At 44.4% G+C, this 23,457-nt stretch overlaps 1 protein-coding gene across 1 annotated transcript in view; it reads left to right on the forward strand.

The window, feature by feature from the left end:
- ABHD2 (abhydrolase domain containing 2, acylglycerol lipase) overlaps positions 1–19,885 on the forward strand; it is a 43,943-nt gene extending 24,058 nt beyond the window's left edge. The window contains exons 6-11 of the mRNA XM_072869114.1: positions 2,682–2,865; positions 6,547–6,639; positions 8,345–8,455; positions 9,729–9,798; positions 12,233–12,317; positions 13,390–19,885. Of these exons, the coding sequence (XP_072725215.1) occupies positions 2,682–2,865; positions 6,547–6,639; positions 8,345–8,455; positions 9,729–9,798; positions 12,233–12,317; positions 13,390–13,586 (740 nt within the window). The 3' untranslated portion in view covers positions 13,587–19,885. The remainder of the gene's footprint in view (positions 1–2,681; positions 2,866–6,546; positions 6,640–8,344; positions 8,456–9,728; positions 9,799–12,232; positions 12,318–13,389) is intronic.
- Positions 19,886–23,457: the final 3,572 nt, after the last annotated feature.

The raw sequence follows: 23,457 nt of genomic DNA on the forward strand, positions 1-23,457 counted from the left end.
TCCTTGTCTCTTCTCCCAGCTCTTACACATGTATCCTAATCGAGGCAGTTTTTCAGAAAGAAAACTTTTGGGAAAAAAAAAAATCTCTTGTGGCTACTAAGAGCCTGCTCAAGTAATTTTAGAGATGCTGAAATGTCAGTTTAGTGGAATGTGAAACAAACCTGGCTCTGAAGGATAAACACAACTTCTGAGGCTTTGTAAAATGTAATATGAGAGGAGTTTGTACCAGCCTATCCAGAAAGAACACTTCTGTCATAGGAGGAACACCTGAGGATTGGTCCCTGGATGTAACACATGTCAAGGAACAGCAACAATTCTATAGTATGACAATGAAGCTACAGAAGTGGTAGTGCTTAACTGCTATGATTTTGGGCTTTCATGTTGAGTATAAGGAAATCTTTTTTAACCTAGAAATTAAAAGGAATAAAGGATTTGGAACTGTGCTAAGGGTGACTCCAGCTATTCTTAACTGCCCTGCTAGTGAGTAACGTGATCTCTGTAGAATGTGGCCTTCTTGCCTGTGACCTGATCCACTTGTTTCTGAGTTCTCTTGAGCCCTCATGTCCCTCTTTACTGCAAACATCTATAGGTACGTTATGTCAGGAGTCAATTGTGGGTTTAGCAATTGTGGTGTTAGGTTTCTTTTTTTTAAAGATAACTAACATACTTACTGCTAAGAGTTTGGATTAACAGTTTGAATGTTTATCTTGAACAGTTGCATTGCCAAAATAGAAATATTGTGCTTTGAGATTCTGGGTCTGGCAGGCAAATAGGCCTTAATGCTTTGTTGCTTGTTTTATAGTTATTAAATCTACTCCTCTGTGGAAAACATTTCAGGAATACCAAGTACCTCAATTTGTATTGAGGCCCTAGGCTGTTAATGGCTTCAAGTCTACCATGTCTTGGGAACTAAGCTTGGCCTCCTTAAAGCATTTGCTTTTTTGATAAAAGTTGAGAGCTTTCTTCCATGGAGCTTTGCTTTAGACCTTAGGGAGTTACTCTGTAGTGCATCTCTTGAGACATACCTTTCCGAGTCTTTTATAGCCTTGGAAAGGGCAAGAAATACCTAGCATTTCCTTTGAGTAAGACAGTAAATCACTTGGCAGAGTTGCTTGTTAAGTGGAGTGCCAGCAAGACCATGAGCAGACTTTACTCTGCCTCCAACCCAAATATTCCAGTTTCCTTCCAGCTTTTGATAGATTCCTGACATATTTGTTGAGGAGCAAGTAGCCTAAATTTGGTATTCACTGAATCCTCCAGCCTTTACATCAAGCTTGACCTGTTGCTATTCTAGTTTTGGATTTCTGAAATAGTTGCCAGCTGCCCTCAAATCATGAAGGCCAAACACTAAAGTATTTTGACTGCTGGCTTCTTCCAGAGGAAACTAGAGCAATGCAGCATTTGCCATCTTGAGGAAAATTGCTCATTAAGAATGTTCACAAGGAAGTGCCCAAGCTCTGCTGAAATGCTCAGCCAGAAGCCTGCTGTTTCAATGAAGTAAACAAACCCTGGTGCTCAGTCTACTCCAGAGCTAGCCAAAACCTGAGTCTGTCTAGCAAGGATGCTACAGTTGGGTTAGGGACACAGTGGAGCACTGTTAGGTTGGCACAGAGTAGAATCCCAACTCTTAGGATTTATCTCCCTGGACAAGTTCCACAGGATAGAGCTGAGATTCTGACTCTATACAGGAATAAACAGCTGGAGTTTTATTTCTGTTGTTCATGTGGTGCCTCCTGTGCGTTTTGCAGTCTTAAGTCCAACGGGAAGGCTAACAAAGTGCATAGACAGTTGTACTATTGTACTAATGCTATCAGTTTTGCAGCTGCTTCTCTTCATGTTTCCTTTTCCCAAACTCAAAGGCAGGAGAAATAGCTGTAGGTACTCAGATGTTGCATGTGTGGAGGCCTTCAAGTCTGTCAAACAATCTGAAGACCCCAGTACTGCCAGAAGTTGGATCCCTTGTTGCCTGCAGCCTGTGGGATGCAAGTAGGTGTTAGCTGAGAGCAGAACAGATCTGTATAGAGGCACTTACGTCCTCTCTTGAAGAGGGGATACCCATACATCATCTTGGAAGCTGGAGTATCTTCACCTCTTCAGTGGTTAAAAAGGGCTGGCTGCCTCTGCTTAAACTCTTCCCTCTGATTCCAGAGAGCACCTGCTTAGTCAGGCTCTGCAACAGTCCACTGAGCTCTGTCCTGACAAGCCGACTCTGCATTTCGATCGCCTCCCTGCATCAGCATGGATTTAAGGATCCATGGCAGTCTTGCTAAAAACAAAGGAGCAAGCTGCTTTCCAGGCACCCCACTTAAGTTCAGAAGTGGCAAGCTGCCTCAGGAAGGTAATGATGTGCACTGTTCTTGTATAGTAATGTCAAGGCCAGAGTTGCTGGACTCTGCTTTTTAAGCTGCTTTAGAAAGAAGAGTTTGGATTGTCAGATTAGCTGTTGCCATGATTTTTAAGCAAGTTAATTTCATCTTACTTTGGCAGTCTGTCAGAACTAGGCATGAACTAAGGTCCACAGAACTCATACATGAACACACGTGTGTTCAGAGCTCTTAAAACCTTAAGGTTATTGAAAAGTTAGAAAGGGTAAGAAGCTGCACTTAAAGCACACAACTGAAGCTTGCAATGGGAATCTAGGTATGTTAGAAGATGATTCTTCACTTTGTCCTTATTTTTAGGTTGCACCTGGGAATTTGGTGCCATGGTTAATTACATCAAGAAGACCTACCCTCAGACCCAGCTGGTTGTTGTGGGCTTCAGCCTGGGCGGAAACATTGTGTGCAAATACCTGGGAGAGAGCCAGGCCAACCAGGAGCGAGTCCTGTGCTGTGTCAGCGTGTGCCAGGGGTACAGTGCACTGAGGTAGGTCTAGAGACTTCTTCGTGACGGTCTCTTCTCGGGGTGCAGGAGGGGGCAGATCTTTGGCAGGGTGCATGTGGAAGGGCAGGGGGAAGAGTGTGTTGCTTCTCTTGCATTGAACTGGTCTGACAGACTGCAGTGTGTGGGATACTGCCCTTCTGAAGGAGCAACCAAGGCTTTGTTGATTTGGCAGCACAAATAGCTTTCTGTCAACAATGCAGATAAGTGTTCTGTACCTGGCCAGGTACATGCTGGCAGCTTCTGGTCTGTGTGTGTGAGCTGGCCTAACTCAGTGTTGTGGCAGAGTTGCTACAGTGTCCTAAGAGGAGACATTCCCTGTGAAGTCCTGGTGTAATTAACAAGGCAGGCTGGGCAGCATGACAAACTGCTGAGATGATGCCAGGTTTGCAAGCAATAGTTTATACTTTCTCATCACTCTCTGAGAAGGATTTGTTGGTTCATAATAGCTTTTCTGGCTTCAGTGTGCAGTTTCATCTGGCAGCTCTTATCTGGGGAGACAGGAAAGAGACACAAGCTCATACACTGTCAGTCCGTGCTCCCCTCTTGGTGTGCGACACTGAAACAGTGCAGTGGGCTGATAAGGAGATGGAGAGGCACTTGCAACGATGTTATACAATTTGGAAGATGGGGAAGAGAAGGCTTATAATTGTAAAGTCTGCCTAAAATGTTAACCTGTGGTTCCCCACCTGGAAGCCAAGGCTGTAGCACTTCAAGAGCTGTAACGGCTCCACCTAGTGCTAACACTTGCATTTACTGATGGAGAATCTGGGTACAGCGCTGCTGCTTGAAAACTGGTGGCTCAACTAATGTGCAGTAATTTTCCATGTATGCACAGTTAATGAAATTAAAACAGTGTAACTGGCTAAGCTACTGCTTTCAGTTTTTACTGTCTGTACATATGGACAGCTACTAAGGTGTAGCTGACTTTACAGTAATTAACTGCACTTTTGAGCCCTGAGACTATTTGAAAGGCAAAAGGGGCTGTTGAAACGAGGGTATTTGGGTCAAGATCCTTTGGGCAGATAAAAATGGTGAAACTATGGCAGCCCTGTGAGGGGCTTGCTATGGAATTTGACCTTCCAGCCTGGTCAAGGTAGCTGGAACTCTCTTGATGCTGCTGATGCTCTGCCTGTACAGGGACTTGTTTGATAGCAGTCTGAAGACACCTTTTATGAGTTAAGCTCTTACAGGTGAAAGTAAGAAGCTTTTCTGGAAGCATTAAGATGTGACTAAAAGCCTGGTATGCATTTCATAATATTCCAGCATACCTAATCCCTTTTGAGATCAGATGTGACTACTGCTAAAAGAGCATATAATCCTACTGCTAGGTCCCCATGAGTGCCCACCCTTAAAATCTGAACAGATGCTTTCAGAAACAGTTTTTCTAGTTTGTTTCAAGTAAAACGTTCTTAGTTGTCTTGGGGTTCTGGCATGGAGCACAGAGCATCCTTTTGAAGCCAGCTTCTCAACTGCAGCCATCAGAAAGGGTTTGCAAGGATCACATCTCGCTGTGGTCCACTTGGTTCACCTTCTGCAATTATGCAATACTGTATTTCTGGTCTCCAAAATGATGTTGCAAGTAATGCTGTTCCCTAAGCCGATTTCTGTAGTAGTATGTCATGATGTGCTGGTAGAATAGCAGGGCAAGGACAACCTGTTTAACAATACTGCACTTGGATATTTGTGTGGAAAAATAACAGCTGTTTGTCTGACTTCAATGCAAGTCTTCAGTGGGTTGTGTGGATTATTGAGCTCTTGACTCCACCTGCTGGCTAAACATCTACTAGCAAATCTCCAGTCACAAAACATCTGCTATGCATTACTGGGCAATCAGCAGGACGGCTTTTCAGATCCTGTCTCCCTACCTAATATCTACTTCTGCTTTAAATGCTAATTAGCTGAAGAGCTAGGGGAAAGCAACACCATTATATACCTACTAAGCAAAAGACCGGATAGGGAGGGCCTTGTGCCCCTGGTTATAGAAGTGGGAGGGAGGAGGTACAAAGCACCTCCAGGTGGAATGGTGCCTTAGCCTTCCTGGGCTTGGTCTGGTAGGTTAAAATAACTGGCCTCATCCCTCTGGGCTACATGAAAGTGGATTACGCAGGTAGATGTGACCAGTTAGTTTACAATTCCATTTTCTTTTTTTATTAGCTTGTACAGCCTCTATCCCCCAAATAACTTTAGGAAGTGAAGGAAATAAGTGATGGGGAGCAAGGTGAACCAGGGATCTGAAATATGAAAGCCTTTCCAGAGCATTAAGCGTGAGTCCCATAGAGGGGCGTAATAAAGTAGCAGCAGTACTGGATCTGCCAGAAGAATTCTTGGTTTAATGAATTAACACAGAGTCTGGGGAATTTCTTCCCTAAGGCTAAACGGGGGCATGTCTCCTTATTCCTTAATCTCTGCCTGCACAGGCTTGATTCTGCTTCTTGATCTTGTGGAATGCATCTTCACCATAGCTACAGGCTGTGGGGAGAGTCCTCAGCTTTGAAACCTGTGCAGTCCTCAAAATACCGGAAGCTGCCTTTTTTCAGTGCTTGCAGCTCTTTGTATTAGGAGTAGTACTGTACACCACAGGCACTTCAGGGAAATGTAGTAGCCTTAACTTCAAATGTCTTGTAATAACTTAACAGGTTTGCTTGGAAAATCTTTTGTGAGGAAAGAAATGTGCATCTTCCTGTCTTCCGTCATTCCCCTGCCCTGGCATAAACATGGTAGCTATAGTCTGGCTAGACAAAAAGATAAGGAAGTTTGGTGTTTTTTTTTTTTAAAAAAAAAAACCTGCCATATTCCAGCATGGCTTACTACAAGAAAACATAGCTTGCTTTTGCTATGGTAGGGGACTTGCAGGTTGTGGCTTGGGAGGTCATGCTAAATCGGCTGTAGTTCTCATGGTATGTTAATGTTTAAATGGTAGGAGTACTTCAGTAACTAAAACTGCTCCCAGCATTCTTAAGTTGCTCAGTAAATGATAGTATGTTTCCTCAGTAACAGCAAACCCTGCAAAGAGTAAAGCTATAACCTGCCCATGACCCTGCATAGCAAAGGAGTGCTGGTATCTGGCAGAGCTCACAGAAATCTGGATGACTTTAATTCTCTTTTAACAACAGATAAGCTGTGAAGTGCTATTCTGCTTTGAGAAGAAGTGAAGACTTCAACTCAGATGCCACTTGCAGCTGCAACTAGTATTTATTCCTACAACTTCTGGCAATGAAGCTAAAACAATAATAGTGCCTGTACATATTGGAAACATCTGTACAAATCATTTCCTCTGCAGAGCTAATATACATAATAGACAACACTTTGTTCAGCAACAGGTTTTAGTCCTTTCCTTGGTAGTCCCATTAGGTAAATTACATTCAACTTATGCAAAAAGATAATAAAATCCTCTTGTCAGTGTTACAGATCTTGATTGATGGCTCTTAAACGCTCTGATCAAAACAGCTAATTGCATTGTGCAAAATGAGACTGCAGATCTGTTTTCTGATACTACTAAACTTCATCAAAGTGGAAGTCATTTCCTGGAAAAGGTTAAGCCATGGTAGGGAAGGCCTGGAGACTTGTTTACGTAACCTCTAGGCTGCCATAAGATGTTACAGTGTATTAATCTGATCTTTCAGGATCTCCATTAACAGCTTTGTCCTGCACTGTTTTTTCTAGGGCACAGGAAACCTTCATGCAATGGGATCAATGTAGAAGATTTTATAACTTCCTCATGGCTGACAACATGAAGAAAATCATCCTTTCTCACAGGTACTGCAGTACATCACTTATGCTGATAGTATTGATTGGGTCAATTGCTATATTGGATTTGTCATCTTGATCCTTTAAAATAGGACTCCTGAAAGATTATACACCGGTTCTTTGCTTGATGGTCTTTAGGTGAACCAACAGAGAAGGGGAGCCCATATCAATCTCATTCATATACTGTAAAATATACAAATAAGCTTTGGTGATCTTGTTAGAAGAAAGCAGGCTTTGTTGTCTTTGCCTTCCAAGGAGACTTCTTGAATGAATAAACAAGATGTGCACAGGACAATTGCAATTAAACTTCAAAGTGGAGTATTCTGCATCTGTTTCACTTCTAGCCAAAGAATTCGCTATTCAAGGAGTCTCTTGTTCTGCCACCTACCTGAGGTAGGATTAATCTTCAAGATCTGTATGGGGCTGCTGCTTATCAAATAAGCAAATAGTCAAACTGTAGCTCTGGCTTCTAGCTGTTCCTCTAGAAAGAGCATGTAGCCAGCAAAATACTTAGTGTTGCTCTTCCTGGAGTGCAAGTGTACTTGTAGGATCCCTGTGCTGCTGTTGCGATCTGTGGCGCTCACATATCAAAGGGATGTGTGTGTTAAACAGGTGACATGCTCAATGTTGTTGTTTCCTTCATCAGAAGTTCTCTGGGTACTTCTTTCTAGGGCAATAAACATGTAAGTACCTCATCTGTGTATATTTGAAGTTGCCTGACTCGGGGGAAAAGGAGGGGAATATCTAAGACCCATTCCAATTAAGAGCATGTGTCACTTGTAAACAATGAACCAAAAGTTTGCACTCCTGTGCAGTATGAAACATTTATAGAAGGAATTAGGGCAGCTGACATGTAGGATGATCCACGTAATTCATTCCAGATTGACAAATATTTAGACAACTTGACCAAATTTAACATGTGAAGTTAGGTAAGCCCCCATTAAAAGGTACTTAAATTCATAACCCAGAAAAAGCCAGTGCTGGCTTGAAGGCAAGTCTGTTAAGTAAACTTTTTGCCATAATCACTTGTGTTCAAAGGCAGCTCCCCCAAATCAAACCTAGCCTCCCTCCTACTCTGCCCTGCAGCTGCCTCTGAAAGGGAATAAAAACCCCTTTCCAACTTGTGGCTTTTGTTCTATTTGTTAGGGGAGCGGTTTGTTCTGGTAAAGAAACACATCCTCTCCTGAGGGCAATAACTAATTATGACAAGTGTCCATAGTAAATAGCTTTCTGCTAAGGTAATGCCCCAAGTAATTTCTGCTGTGTGAGCTAACCTAATATCTGTGCTGGGGAGACTTTAGGACCAGATGGTAAAGGAGATGCTATGCCCAGGACTGCGAGTGCTCTCACCCAAGCCACCCACAGGTTTGGTCTGAAGCCAAAGGACCCTCCCTCTAACCCAGCCTCTGTTCCAAATACCCTTAGCACTGTCTGTTCTGGGAGGATTCTTTTTAGAGGCCCTTTATGCAGTTTTTCAGTATAACAGAAAAACATTTTTTATCTATAAAGAGACTGCTAGGGTTTCTGTTATGCCTTGCTGCAAAGGGAGGTAGATAAATAAGCTGTGCTTGTTCCCAAGAAAGCCTCATGTATATGTAGCCCTCTTCTATTCTTATCTTGTCAGACTTGGTAAACTTAGTTGTCCTTGAACAGGTCATGGCTTTGCTGCCCTTGTTATGTTATTTGGATGTTTTTCTTGATGTTACTGTTTCAGGCAAGTTCTTTTTGGAGATAACATGAAGAAGCCACAAAGCCTGTCAGATGCTGATCTGAGCAAACTCTATACAGCAACATCCCTTATGCAGATTGATGATAACGTTATGAGGTATGAAGGGTGATTCTCTGATCCTATGTAGATCTCTGAAAGTACCTTCTCTTTCAAGTGTTGCTCTTGTATGTCCCTTGCTGTGCCTGTAGGAATCTGCTGAAATACAGTGCTGACAACCTCAGAAATTCTTCCCTGCCTTCACATTGAACAAAACTTACCAGAAAAAAAAAAACCAACTTACTATTGACAGCCACAGCTTCTGTAAAATCATCCAGGAGGCATTTATTTATCAGTAAATCTGAACCTGCAGCCTTCAATAATGTAGGAAAATGCCAGCTCTGCCACAAGCTCTAGCAAAAAACAGTGCAGAATGTGGAAAGCAGCTCAGAACTGCTCATGAATGTCCTTAGCCCTGCTTGAATTTAGAAGCAAACCTTCCCCCCAAAAACCACTCCTGCCTTCTCAGTAAACATTAGGGTTGGCTGAGATGATACCACCTTTTTGTACTTGTCATGCTAACACCTAAATTAAGCTCTCTGCTTTATTAAGCAGTAGCCTGTTACTGCCTGTGTCCTTGAAAACAACATAGCACTTTCTTCAGCGGCAGTGTTTGTACCATGGCATGTTCTGTATCAGGCATTGACACCTTTCCAAAGTGAAGCTGTAAACTGTCACCTGTACAGCTATAACACTTTTGTCAGACCGGAAGTATTGCTGGTTGCTTTTTAAAAGCCATTCCTAGGGAAATCTCCCTACTTGTCCCTCATCCCTGAGGCCTTTCTAGTTTGGGCCAACAGCTATGTTCTCTCGCCTAAAAAAAAAAAAAAAAGCACTTGAGTATAGGTTTACTGAATTCTTGGTTTGGGATGGAGAGCTAAGGATTTGGCAAAGAACTGGAACCACAGTGAATTCTGGGTGGCTTGTAGGCAGGCCCTTTTGTCCAGTATGTTTGAAGTTCATAAACTGTGGTGGTTTTGTATTTGAAAAGTCTTTCAAGTAAAGATGAACAAGATCATAACTCTTTCTTTCTTCCATATGTACAATTACTTAAGTGAAATAGGATACTTTAAAAGAAATGTGCTGAAGGCTGCTAGACTTCAACTTGCACGTTTAATTTGTCCATGCTATCACAATGTTTGTGTAAGCACAGAAAGCATAAAGGCATGTGCTGCCAAAGGTGAGTTTTACAGAGACACTGGGTAGAAAAAAAAGCATTGTCCATGAAAATTGAGGCATCATTCTCATCTCTGCTTATATGTCCTTACTGGAAAGTAAGAGTCACATGGGTACTAGAAGCAGATGATTGCAATGATAGTCTTCTCTATTTCAGGAAGTTCCATGGCTACAGTTCCCTGAAGGAATACTATGAAGAAGAAAGCTGCCTGCATTACTTGCACAGGGTAAGCTCTTGCAATAGAGACTGCTCTTGTACCTTCATTTTCCTACTGGAGAGAAAATGCACTGTGGCTTCTGTTGCTGATACCTAGACACAGCTGGCTTGGCTGGGATTTTCAGAAGTAATCAGACACAGTATATTGGAGTGGGATTTCTGTTTTTGCTACCTCTCATATGGGGACTAAATGCTCTGGGCTCTTAAGAGCTTATAACTCTGATATGTAGTAGCACCCAAGTGGTCTACCCAAGCCATACATTCAACTGAAGAATCACTTTGAGTATATGAGGATAAGGTGGGAAATGGGTGGTGGCACAGAGCCTGCAGTTTCAAGGAAGACAGACTTACTAGATACTGTGGAAGAGACTGTTGTGGTTTAACCCCAGCTGGCAACTAAGCACCACACAGCTGCTTGCTCAGTCCCCCCTGGTAGGATGGGGGAGAGAATTGGAAGGGTAAAAGTAAGAAAACTCATGGGTTGAGATAAAGATAATTTAATAAGTAAAGCAAAAGCCGTGCATGCAAGCAAAGCAAAACAAGAATTCATTCCTACGTCCCATTGGCAGGCAGGTGTTCAGCCATCTCCAGGAAAGCAGGGCTCAATCATGCATAATGGTTACTTAGGAAGACAAAACATCATAACTCCAAAGGTCCCCCCTTCCTTCCTTCTTCCCACAGCTTTATATGCTGGGCATAATGTCATATGGTACGGAATATACCTTTGGTCAGTTGAGGTCAGATGTCCCAGCTGTGTCCCCTCCCAACTTCTTGTGCACCTGGCAGAGCATGGGGAGCTGAAAAGTCCTTGATTTAGTATAAGCACTACTTAGCAACAACTAAACATCTCTGTATTATCAACACTGTTTTGAGCAGAAATCCAAAACATAGCCCTATGCTAGCTACTATAAAGAAAATTAACTCTATCTGAGTCAAAACCAGCACAGAGACTCAGGATGCTATCTGGCAGGAAGATGCTTAGCAGACCAAAGTTTTTTGCAGAAGTGGAACTGGAAGATTAATTTCTCCATCCTCTGGCTCAGTAGATAGAGGAGATTTCCAAGGGAGTTTTCCTGGACATTAACCAAGGTGTCCATTACAGAGCTGGCACTAGCTGCCTGATGTGCAAAGCGATACAGAGCAAAAAAGGGTGTAGCTATTTGAATTCTGAGAATGGGGAAGATCCAGTTGGCGGCCAGTCACAAGCGGTGTTCTCCAGGGCTCAGTTTTGGAGCCAGTCCTGTTTATCAATGATCTGGATGAGGGGATTGAGTGTGCCCTCAGTAAGTTTGGAGATGAGACCAAACTGGGCAGGAATGTCAATCTGCTCAAGGGTAGGAAGGCTCTACAGAGGGATCTGGACAGGCTGGATCGATGGGTTGAGGTCAATTGTATGAGGTTCAACAAGGACAAGTGTCAGGTCCTGCACTTCAGTCACAACAACCCCATGCAACGCTACAGGCTTGGGGAAGAGTGGCTGGAAAGCTGCCTGCTGGAAAAGGACCTGGGGGTGCTGGTTGACAGCTGGCTAAACATGAGCCAGCAGTGTGTCCAGGTGGCCAAGAAAGCCAACAGCATCCTGGCTTGTATCAGGAATAGTGTGGCCAGCAGGACTAGGGAAGTGATCGTGCCCCTGTACTCAGCACTGGTAAGGGCGCACCTCAAATACTGTGTTCAGTTTTGGGCCCCTCACTACAAGAAGGACATTGAGGTGCTGGAGTGTGTCCAGAGAAGGGCAACAAAGCTGGTGAAGGGTCTGGAGAACAAGTCTGATGAGGAGCGGCTGAGAGAACTGGGCTTGTTTAGTCTGGAGAAGCAGAGGCTCGGGGAGACCTTATTGCTCTCTACAACTACCTGAAAGGAGGTTGTAGAGAGGTGGCTGTCAGTCTCTTCTCCCAGGTAACAAGTGATAGGACGAGAGGAAATGGCCTCAAGTTGCATCAGGAGAGGTTTAGATTGGGTATTTGGAAAAATGTCTTTACTGAAAGGGTGGTCAAGCATTGGAACAGGCTGCCCAGAGAGGTGGTGGAGTCACCATCCCCGGAGGAGTTCAGAAAACGTGTAGATGTGGCACTTCATGACATGGTTTAGTAGGTATGGAGGTGTTGGGTTGACAGTTGGACTAGATGATCTTAGAGGTCTTTTCCAACCTTAATGGTTCTATGGTTCTGTCTGTGACTCAATCTGTATTTGCTCTGATGCACCCCTGCCCCTTTCATACAATTGAGTTGGGGAAAAAAAAGTGCTGCAAAGTACTCCATCGGTGAAAAGCCACGAGTCTTAAATTTTGACTCTCTGCTTTTCTGATGCTTCTCCAGGTACAGGGCAATTCTGAAATAAGATGTCTTAATTGAGTTAAGCTAAGATGCTTTTACAGTTGGTAGACTGGAATTTAAATACCAACTCCTTTTTTTTCCCTTTTTCTGCCATGTTTCTTGATGCAGATCTATGTTCCTCTTCTATTGGTTAATGCTGCTGATGACCCTCTTGTGCACGAGAGCCTTCTATCAATTCCAAGAGCTCTTTCAGGTATGTTGAAGCAGTCTGTTCCAGCTGTGCATATTTGTATACCTGCAGCTTCCTTATCACATCATGGTCTATGATTTCAAAGCAGCTTGACTTGCCTCCTTACATCTGTAATCCTGTGGGAGGTGTACTAAGCCTCTTCAAATTGCCAGTCACTAGAACTAACAAGGCTAACCTTGAGCAGGAAGAACTTGAGTCCTTTCAGGCACCTTCTGCTGTTTTGGCTTGTGTTGATAGCCAGCAGGCTACATTCAGGTTACATTCTTGAATGGAAAAATAATTCCTTGTGTCTTCATTCCTCACTGGGATTTAGTAGAAAGGTGGGTTATTTTAGTGATAGTCTTGATTAAGTACAGATGAACAGCCCCCTGTGCTGATGAAGAGTGGGGCAGGGGCATGTGCATAGCTGTGGTGTTTTGTACTGAACTAGGATCTCTCCCTTGAAAGGAGTTGTGTGAGCTGTCTATCTTCAGCCAAGAAAAAGGCAAATTACCTTTAGAAGCTCAGAAGAGGGAGCTGGCTGCCTCTTCATTACGCAAATAGTGGGTGCACGGGGAGAGAAGCGCAGAGTTCATTCTTTTCCTGGTTGAAAGCTGTGAGCAGAGAATTTATCTACAGCTGCTTCCAGACAGAAGCAAGCACAGGGATTTTCTCACTGTACATGAACAAGGTGGCTGAGGTAGCGTCAGAGCTTTGGTGCAGCTTGACATGGTGCTAACAGTCCTAATTCCAGTGTACATGAGTTAAAGATGCTCATTCTTTAATGAATGAGCATCTTTTTATGGCAATACAGGTATTGCTGTAAGGGCCCAGCCAGCAGCATTTCTTGGGCAACCTTCTTGTATGGGATTGGTTCCTGCAGACTGTCCTGTTCTGTGAAGCAGTGAGGGTATGTGCTTTGGACTTCAAAGGAGCCATGGCCTTTGTCAGCGCATTTCTACTTCTTACATGTGATTGCTCCTTTAGTTCAGATGCTATGCCAAGGATAGAGTTGATTATCACAACTTAAGATGACTTCATTCTCAGCTCCAAGATGTTAACTTCCTGGAACTTTGTGCCTCCTTTTGTTTTACAGAGAAACGGGAAAATGTCATGCATGTGCTGCCCCTTCATGGAGGCCACCTGGGATTTTTTGAGGGGTCTGTACTATTCCCAGAACCTCTTACCTGGATGGATAAGCTTGTGGTACAGTATGCCAATGCCATCTGCCAGTGGGAGAAGACAAAGTCTCACTGCTCGGACACAGAGCAGGCTGTATCTGGCCAGGAGTAATTGACCCAAAGACTCTGGATCACTGCAGTATGTCTCCCCCTTTGGGAACATCTTGTTCCCTCACCTGCTGCTTCAGGTTTTCCTTCTCCTTGATATCCTATGGCTGGGGCTTGATCACAATGTTTTCTTCCAAAGTGGAGTTAAAGCAGAGGTTAATATCTGGTCAGAGCATCTTTGCATATATAGTCACTTGGGTTTGTAATTTACTACTCTGCTTGAAGAATTACGTTGCTGACTGTGACTTGTTACAGGGTTACAGGGGTTACAGGGTTATTGAGCTAAAGACTGCTTGCTTTTAATATAGCAGAAGTTTCAAATGTCAAAATCTCTTCACCTGCTGGTCAAAAACTCGGTCTGCAGCATTTGTTTAGGTGTAGGTGACAGGGTGACTATGACTCTGTTCTCCGTTGTCCTGGTGGTAGAAAAACAGATGCTTGACTGCAAGTGGAGTTCCAGCCTTGCACCATCTGAAGGGAAGCCTTTTAGTTCCTAGGAATGCACTTACACAAGTGAATCAGTTTAAAAATACTTAACTTTTCCATGCTTCAGCTATCTGTGGATTAGGGTGTCTTTATGCTGGGACTCCAAGTAGAGAAAAGCTGTGGGCTGGTAATACCAATTAATGTTTCTATGTAAACATGTTCTCACACCAAGACCAGATCAAGTCACCTTCTTGTCATCTTTGCCTCTTTTTAAATGTAGTCATCTTTAGTACTGGATTTTTTTTGTTTGACCCAGGGCTTTTTAAAGCTGGCTCTGGCTTCCAAATAGAAGCCAGTGATTAAGAATCTGCAGGATCTTTGTGAGCTCAATCTGTTTTTAAGAATATTTCATAGAGAATTATGTACTCTGCTGGGATTAATTTGGGGGGGAAGGTATCTATTTAGATTTACTCCCTTTATGTCAGGGTAAATAATACCAAAATTCTTCCCCTTAGATTTCAAAGCATCAAATAGTTTTCAGACACATGACTTGCCTTACAGTTGATGGGGAACTGGATGTCTCTAGCCCTGTGTGACTAAAATGATATTTTTGCATGGCTTACTACTTCCATATCTATGTAAATGCTGTAGGATTACTGGCTCCAGTAAGACACTGGGCTCTTCCTCATTAATTCCTTTTCCACACCCAGACATCCTCTTCTAGTTTTAATGTGTGAAGTGTGAAAGCTCTTGGCAGGAAAGATGCCTACTCACTTGTGCTTTTCCCTCAAGTGGCTGTTATGGTCTGTGCCAAGATTGTTATTAAAGACACTAGTCTGTCCCCTGGAAGGAAAGTTGTCCCATGACAATCTGGAGACCGAAACTTTGTGGTAAAAAATCTTTTTTTTTTTACTGTTTGCTCTGTCAATATTGTAGTCTCATTAATCCATCCTTGGGACTTTATCACAGTGTCAGTGAAGTTCTTTTCCTGTCACACTCCCCACATCAATTAGCACTTTATTGTTTCAGCCTTGGTCTGTGTTCCAGGCACTTTAGTTTATAGCTTAAGGGTGAAACAAGCTGCAAGACTTCAGTCTGGTAATATAGGGGAACAAGCCTTCTGGACTGCTCTGTCACTGAACTTCAGTAGGTTGGAGAGGTGGAGTTTTGTTTTAATAAAGCAATAATTAACTATTGTAGCAAAGGTGCATTATCATATCAGGAAATTCCTTTCATTTGCCTTAGGCCGGACACCTTGGCCTGTTACAATGAACTGTGGATATCTGCACATCCTCCTTGTTAGTAAATCCAGGTTTCCTTTTTTCATCAAAGAAAAGATGTGACCAAGTAAAGCTATAGCAAGACTTGGCTGTGCTTGTGGCTGTTCCTTAAGAACTATTTTAGGGCATCAGTTAGCAAGGATATTCTTAGCTGATGGATATCTTGTCTCTATGTTGTTATTCTCTTATTCATACTGCATCTGTGTATCACTAAAATCTGCCATAAAAGACATTTCAGATTTTTGCTTAAGTAGCTGTTCATGTAATATTCATTGGATGTGACTTAAATATCTTCTCGCTTCAACAGAAATGGAGTGTAAACAAGACTTGTGCACATCAAATAGATACAGTACAAATTTAGGTGTGTAGGGGGATATGGTTTTTATCTCCAGTGGGTTACAACTTTGCTTCAACTTTCATAGTATACTACAGCTGTAGCTTACAGAGGTCATGGCTGTCTGCCTTGAGAAAACAAAACTGCCCTTCCTGTGCTTCATGTGTCCTTCCTCAATCCAGCTTTACTGTGCTGAGATGAGTATCAACTTCAGACAGCTCTAGAGGAACAGAAGTTGTCCTTGATACTGATACTTCTGTTGCAGAGCCCGTCATATGACCCAACATATGGATACCTATGAAAGAAAGGTCAGTGTGCATCTGAGCTCCTTTGAGAGCAAAATATCTGCTTTCTTCAACTTGAGAGCCTTATCAAAAGCAGGGGCTCTCTGCCCAGCTCCCCAAGCAGCTGAAACTCTGCCTTCCTTCCCAGGACCCCAGACTGGCAGAACAGTTCAGTTGTTGACTGGCCCAGAACATGAAAGTCAGGAGGGTGAGAACTGGCTCGATACTGTCTGTGAAGGCTAATGCTGAGGCAAAGCAAGTGTCTTGCCTCTGCTTTTTGGCCAAGTCATGCCAGTCCCTCTGAAAGCAGAGCTTTGTCCTGGGAAGCTTTTTCTTAGGAAAAAATTTTCATCCTTCCATTTTGTAAAGATGATCATTCTTGACAGACCAGGCTTTCAAATGGGTTTTTCTGTTTCTGAGGTATGAGGAAGCTACTTTCTTATCAAAAGTACCTTCATTCCAAACTGATTTCACTACAGCAGGTGGCCAGTCAATCAATGACCTGTTTTAAGCAAGTCTCTTAAAGCGAGATGAGCAACTGGGCAATTCTCAAAGCAGCAGGAGCTGTAGCTTTGTCTAATCAAATAGAAATTTTGCTTTAAAGTTGGAGGGTCTTTTCGAGGAATACTCCTTCCTGCCCTGTAACCCAAGCCTTCATACTTAAGAAGTGCCGATGCTGTGGACTTTCTGAGACTTTCAACTACAGAAGTAACATGGGTCTCTGTCTTGTCCTTTGACCTGTTCTTGCACTTTGCACTTGCATCTACAGCTGTTCAAACCACTTGTAACTTGACCAACTAATTCTAGCCTGTTTGGGGAAGAAGAGCTTTTGTCACGGCTTGTTCGTGCAAGGCTTCTGAAGCCTGGGGTTCAGCTTACTAAGCTTGTTGTAGGTGGAAGCAGTGAAAAATATATGTTCTCCCCATCCCACCCAACTTGCTGCTTTCAAAGCAAGACTCATGGTGTCAGACTTGCAGCAGTAACTTAGATCTTGGGGAAGTGGGAGAGGAGAAAGTTAAGCTGCATTACATGTTACCTAAAGGGAATCCTGTAATTAAGTCTTGCTGCTGACAGTGACTGGCAACAGATACCTAGTGCCAGTGCCCCATGATGCATGGTACTTTGTCCAACCCTAATCTGAAATACTCTTCTTTCACAAAATAAGGCAATACTAATCTTGTAATGTGGGCAGGTGGTCTTCATTTGGCCAGTGAACTCAACCTTAAATGCAATCTGGATTTTTGAGTCTTAGAGGTGAAGTCATCTTTTTCATCTCTTGTCAAGACATGTTGAAGTGTGCGCTTCTATATCATTACAGTGTAGTCTGATAGTGCAGTTCAAGATTACAGCATGATGAATCTGTCGTGTTCTGTTTAGTTTCAAACTGGGATTAGAAAAAGCATTAGCAGAGTTCTTCCACAGGTAGTCTCGTGTAGTGTACACACCTCTTTCCCATCACTGGATGTAAGTAGCACTTGAACATAAGCCCTAAGGACTCTCTCAATCAGATAGCAAGTTGCAGAACTATTACTGTTTGGTTAGGCTGGTCCAACCATCACCTTTGTCAGTGTCTGGAGAGATCTGAAGCTTGTATGTGTGCAGCTGGGACTTGCTCTTACTGAACATAAGGAACTTGCAGTTTCTGCTCCATCAGATCTGCCAGCATTTTAATGGTCCCTAGGCTAGCTTCTAAATTGAAGGTGTTTTCAGATGGGTCTGACAGTGTTGTAGTTGCACTGTAAAGACAGACACTTGAACTTCCCTGCAGTCTTTTCCTGAGTTTTTTTCTGCAGTTCCTGTTTATGAAGATATAGGTTACAAAGACAGGGCATTAAGCAAAGATGTTGGGAGCTATTAGCTCCAGTACTGAATTTAGCCAAGCTACCTGTGTGTCATATGTCCTGGGTCTGTCACAAGTTCCTAGATCACAGCCCTTTGACACGTGGTGCCTTGCCCTTTTTCTCCTCTTCCCTTGACATCAGCATATCTAGAGATTTCAGTAACAGCTCTGTCAGAGCTTTTGGGGCTGGTTTTTTAGTAATGAATTTTCAGACACTGGGTAGTTAAACAACTCTGGCAATGTACTCTGTACAAGCATGCTTTACTTAAAGGACCTTTGTGGACAGCATACAACTAGCTTACAGTCTATTTTAAGGCTTAAAATAATATATATAAGCTGTGGATCATTTTCAGTGCTTGCTCCTCTAGCAGTAGGGATTGAGTCATAGAAGGAGGGTTTGCTTTGCTTAATATGTGACTTGTTACCTTACAATCCCAAAGTTCTTATGTCTATTAAATCTCCAGCAGCATAGCTGGAGCTAGATTGCCTAAGTGACTACACCTCAAAAGAAAAAGCAGAGAGTAGCAACTTCAGGATTTAATTGCCAAACAGTTTAGTCACCTGAATTGCTTCCAAGTTTTTCTAGAAATATTATGCCTGTCTGGAGCTTATTGAAATTCTTCACAGCCTTTTTCAAGGAGACCAGAAAAAGACCTAGCCTTGTGCTGCATGTATAAGTCATTTGTTGTGAAGAGCATCTTGTTTCTGACTTGAGTCTTGCTCCATGTGTCTTTATTCCTTTGGTGGGTCTGTTGGTTGAGTAGGCCCCAGAGCCAGTGTGACTCAAAGCAGTGTCTCCTTCATGGCTTCTAGGTGAAAAGCAAACAGCTGCTCTTAGTGTGAGGACTCTGAGTTTTCTCAGAGCTTAAAATGCCTCAGAGCAACACCGCCCCAAGGAAGGGGTGCCTTGTAACTGTACCCCTTTTATTGCTGGGAGTGTCTGTTACACTGGCCTGGACTTTTGCAGCTGTTGGGGGAGCTTAGGTGTAAGTGCCATCAGTGAGTTAAAGCAGTTGCCAGCTTTCCATGCTGTGGTGGAAGGGTTTCTAGGGTTATCATGAACCATTGCATTCTGAACCATTGCATTCTGAACATCTGTATGCTTGGTTTTGCTGGTTAACCAATGGACACAAACACTGCAATCCAGGGCAGCATTTATCAGGTTGGATCTGCTGGTATTGAACAGCCTTTTCCAAGTCTCTCTAACACTCTCGAAAAGCTCTAGCCCTGCACCTGCTAAAGGCCATGTCCATCCTTCTCACCAAATGGCCTTGCCTAACCCAGGTAGTTTTAGTGCCAGTAAGGAGCCCAATCCCACAAGGTGGCTCTACACAAAGACTTTTTTGCTTTTGTCTGAATGACAAGCTTGCATTGTCAATCTCTGGTCATGCAAGAGCTTTGATTAGATACAGAACTTTCTTCTAGGATCTCCACTATAGCTCTACTGGGATGTTGACCCTTCTCATGGCTCCTGCCAACTGGGAAGTCTTTAAAAACAAAAAAGCCAAACAAAACCCACTTGAATTTGATATACCCAAACCCTACTACTTAGCCCAAGTCCACACCTTTCCAAAGGAGCATGTTTTCTCATTTTGTTACTTGACAAGCTTGACCATAATTCCCAGTGACAGATCACTAGACATTATTCTTGAGAAAGCATAACCTCTTTCTCTGAAAATCCCAAGCTGAAGAGGTGTATAGAGACCTCAGGAAGAACAGACCTGTCCCCTTCTCATTTTGCCCATGCAGGAGTGTTAGAACAGACTGAGTGACTTCTAATGTTCTTGGTGAGCAGTTTACTATGAAAATATTTTCCAATTGGCAAAATTATACTCTGGAACCATCCCGAAATGCTGCCCTGAAAAAGCATGTATACTGAGACACCCTCCCTGCTGCCATGTTCTGAGTCAGATTCTCTGGAGCTGATAGCTGCAGGGGAGATGATTTGCAACTAGCAATGCAATTTTTCTATATCTGCTGATGTTTACCTTTAAAATTATATATATAAAACAGTGTCTTTTTGGTTCTTTAATTTTTGTTCTGTGTGGTGTAAAATGGAAGTCATTGCAAAACAAAATGTGATTTTGTTATCTTTGATTCAGTGGGATTTCTTTATTTAAAAATAAAGACTTATTGAAGTCAGTGCTGTATGTAGTGATTGTGTGCAGTGTTATTGGGTGATGAAGTCCAGCTGTCACTCAACAGGCAAAGCAGCCATGCTTTCTTACTCACTTCCTCTGCAGTGGGGAGAGGATCATCTGATGTGGGAATATATTGGGCCAACAAGGTAATATTGATTAAAATGCAACTGGGTATCTCATGTTCCCTCAGTTATGAGATTTGGATTGGCTAAAGGAGGAACTAAGGGGAATCCTTTAGCCCCAGCCCTTTGTATTAGGTGTTAGTTTCTGTTCACTAGCGCTGTCTAAACCAAGACTGCCTTGGGGAAAGACTGTCCTTATATCCCTGTGGTATACACCAAGGCAGGAGCTGGCTTGCTGTTCCCTCACTTCCAGACAGGACAACTTTTGTTAGTAACTTGTGTTTCATGAACATGGGTGGTGTCTCTGTTTTGACCTACTAGTTGGCTATTCTAGTGCTAAATGCAAGGGTTCTAATTGTTCTAGAAAATGTGAATGACCTCTTCCTTTGAGGGAGAAACCTCAAGCTTGCACTCCTCTCCTTCCATACTTCTGGTGTGGTGAGGACAAAGAGGGGTGGCAGTGTTGGGGGTGTCTTCACCTTTTGCTCCTTTCAGCAGTTGCAGCTTCTGTGCCCACCTCTCAAAGACCTGGCTCTGCCCCCTGCTGAAAGCTGAAGTGAGTGTCAAGTAGATAAATGGGAAGACTGCCCAGGGGCTGTATGTAAGAACCTATGGATGGTGTGCCAGCCCCTGCCACCACTGTCATCTCCAGCTGGAGCCTTCCTCTGCCTCTGTGTTCCAGAGAGCAGAACAAGGACAGAGCTGCTACAGAAAGCCTCCAGGGAGAAGTAATCTTAACAATTCCTGCTATATATAGGAGGATCTAACAATTGCCCTGGCTGTCTCGCTGCTCGGGCTGGGCTTGGTAGCTAAGCATGGGCTGTCTAGCAGGCTCTTGAGCTAAAGAGCATGTAGCTTTCTTGGCAGTTGACAGAGGCTGGTGCCTCAGCCTTCCCTAAGGCTCAGCTTGGGGAGCTAGCTGAGGGGTGGACTTTATCTTCTTCCCCCCTTTCTCCCTTGCAGCATGTGACACAAGCCCTAATGATGCTCAAGCCTTTCTTAGTTGCTTTTTGTCTTACGATGCCTTTCTGGTGGAGAATGGAGATGGCATCAGCTTAAACTGAATGCCTGTCCTGAAAATCCTGAAGAAGGGCTATTTTTGCCAGTGGATGAGAGCAGGTTGTGACAGGCCTGTGTCAGCCCCCAGGTTCTCCCATGATCACTAGTTTGCTGGCTGGAGGACTCCTCCAGCCTATAGCCAGACCTATAGCTGTGCCAGGACTAAGACCTGATGCGGGGTGCAGGGCTTAGCTGTGGCCCTTCCTGCAGCATGTGGAAGGACTCTTCTCTGGGATGACAGCTTTCCTGCAGTGTGTGGTAAAAGTGTGTGTTGGCTCATGTGTCTCTGCAGAAACCATCAGAGTCAGTGGAGTTCCTAATCTTTCAGTGGCTGGCAGAAACAAAAAACAGCAGCATCTCTGGCTGTGACACTTTGACATCTAAGGAGTTAACCACTTGTTTGAGCCTAGGGCACAGAAAAGCCATGCCAAAAACGCTACCTGACTGACACTAAGAGCTCACTGGTGTGTGGTTTTTTTATCTACAGACCAAGTGAGACAGATGTGGAGGATAACTAGGACTAGTGAGCTATTGGGGCAGCTGGGCTGGGCCAGGACTGTTGCTGCTGTTCCCCTGTAATGAGAATTACTCTGTGGGAGGCAGTGTTTTGGGGTCCATCTCTAGTTTATTGGCTATTATGATTTAGCTGTTAGATCTACTTCAAAACTCCTTTCTGGCTTGGTCAGAGTCACTCTGGAGGGAAGCTGAGGCTGGCATGGATTGTGCTCCCTGCTCTGGTTGCTGTGCTGTTCTCTGTCTCACCATCAAAGCAAGCTACTGGCTGACAATTTGTCCCAGCAGTGGTGAGCAGCCACAGGGACCTCTCAAGAGCTATGGCTGTCCCAGTCCAAGTCCCAGAGGCAGCAGTGTGGTGCTCCTGTCTGTGCATAGGGGTTTTTTTGTCTTTTTCTATTTTTACAAGTGAGCTGCACTTGCTCTGTCTCCCAAGCAAACTGTGCTGTTGTGTTTGCACTGGCCTGACGCTTGTAGGGTTGTCATGTGTGGCTTCCTTGGGATGGCTCCAGACGCTTCCCAGCCCCGTGAAGAGCACTGTGCAGTAAAGAGCCAAACGCAGCAGAGGGGTGCCTTTCGCTCTCCCTCTGGGCTCTTGCACAAGATTGGTGCAGCCTCGGGCTGGGACTCGCCATGTGTGGACCAGTCGCCGTGCCGCTGAGGCTGGAGAAAAAAGATTTAACCCCAGTTGCCTCTGCCCAGACAGGCCCCATCCTCCCTGCAGCTTCAGAGCCGACGTCCTGTTTGGTTTGAGCCTGAGCCAGTGCTCTGATGAATGCAGCTCTTGTCAGCACCCTCCACCTCGGCCAGCTTCGGGTGGAGGTCTGGTCCTCTGCTTGGCTGATGAAAGGCACTCGTGTAGCTGCAGAGCTGGGAGGGAGGGGAGATGGGGCATGCTGCGGGACCAGCTTGATGGAGAAGGTAACCTGGGCAGAGACCAGTGCCTTGCTCCTCTCTGAGCCCTACTGCTCACCAAGGGAGGAGAAGACAGTCTGGAAACAGATACCCCATCAGCTCCTTGGAGGAGATGCCTGCTTCATGAACCAGAAAAGACCACCTTCCCTGGGACACAGCTACTTCTGCCTCCCTCCTCTCCATCCTGGTCCTGCTGGCTCCACATCAGCAAGGGCTAGTTAGCATTAGCATCAGGCACAGCTCATTTGCTGGGCAAGGACCCTCCTCTGCCCTCTGTGATGGCTTTTGGTGGGGCTTCCCTGACTGAGCTCCCACTCATGGTGCAGTACTGGGAGAAACAGCTATGCTGAGGCTTTTGAAGGATTTAGGAGGGTATATTCTGCTTGTCTGTCCCTGTCCTGCAGTTAAAATCCATCTCCTACTCTTAGTGGCTGCTGCAGCCTCTGTTCCTCCTCCCTGCCTGCCTGGTGGAGCAGGAATTAGGCAGAGCCAGCTCCACCTGGGCCCCTGTTTGGGTTCTTGTTTGCATCTTTTGGGCTGTTTTCTCTTTCCTGGTTAGAGCAGATGACTGATAATTGGGGGTCCTTGCTCAGGCAGGCGTGGGGCTTGTTCTGGGATGCATGGAGGATGGAGACTGCCAGTTCCTTGGTCCCTGTGCCAAAGGGCAGTCAGTGATGGGGGGACAGGGGTCTCCTACCAAGCACTGACACTCCTGGCCTCCTTAGAACCAGCAGCACAGCCAGCGCCTGTGGCCAAAAAGCTACACCCCTGTTCCTTGCCACATGCTACAAGGGACCCCAGAGCTCTGCTGTTAAACACTTTATTTCTCCCTCGCTGTAGCCCTCCCTTCCCAGAGCAGACGCTGTCCTGTCCTCTCACCGCAGCTCCAGGGCACGCTGCAGGAGAGGGCTGGTGACCTCCTTTCTCTGCTGGCTCCCGAGGGAAGGATGCTCTGCCTGGG

Source organism: Ciconia boyciana, chromosome 8 (genome assembly GCF_034638445.1).
Source record: "Ciconia boyciana chromosome 8, ASM3463844v1, whole genome shotgun sequence".
Lineage (NCBI taxonomy): Eukaryota > Metazoa > Chordata > Aves > Ciconiiformes > Ciconiidae > Ciconia > Ciconia boyciana.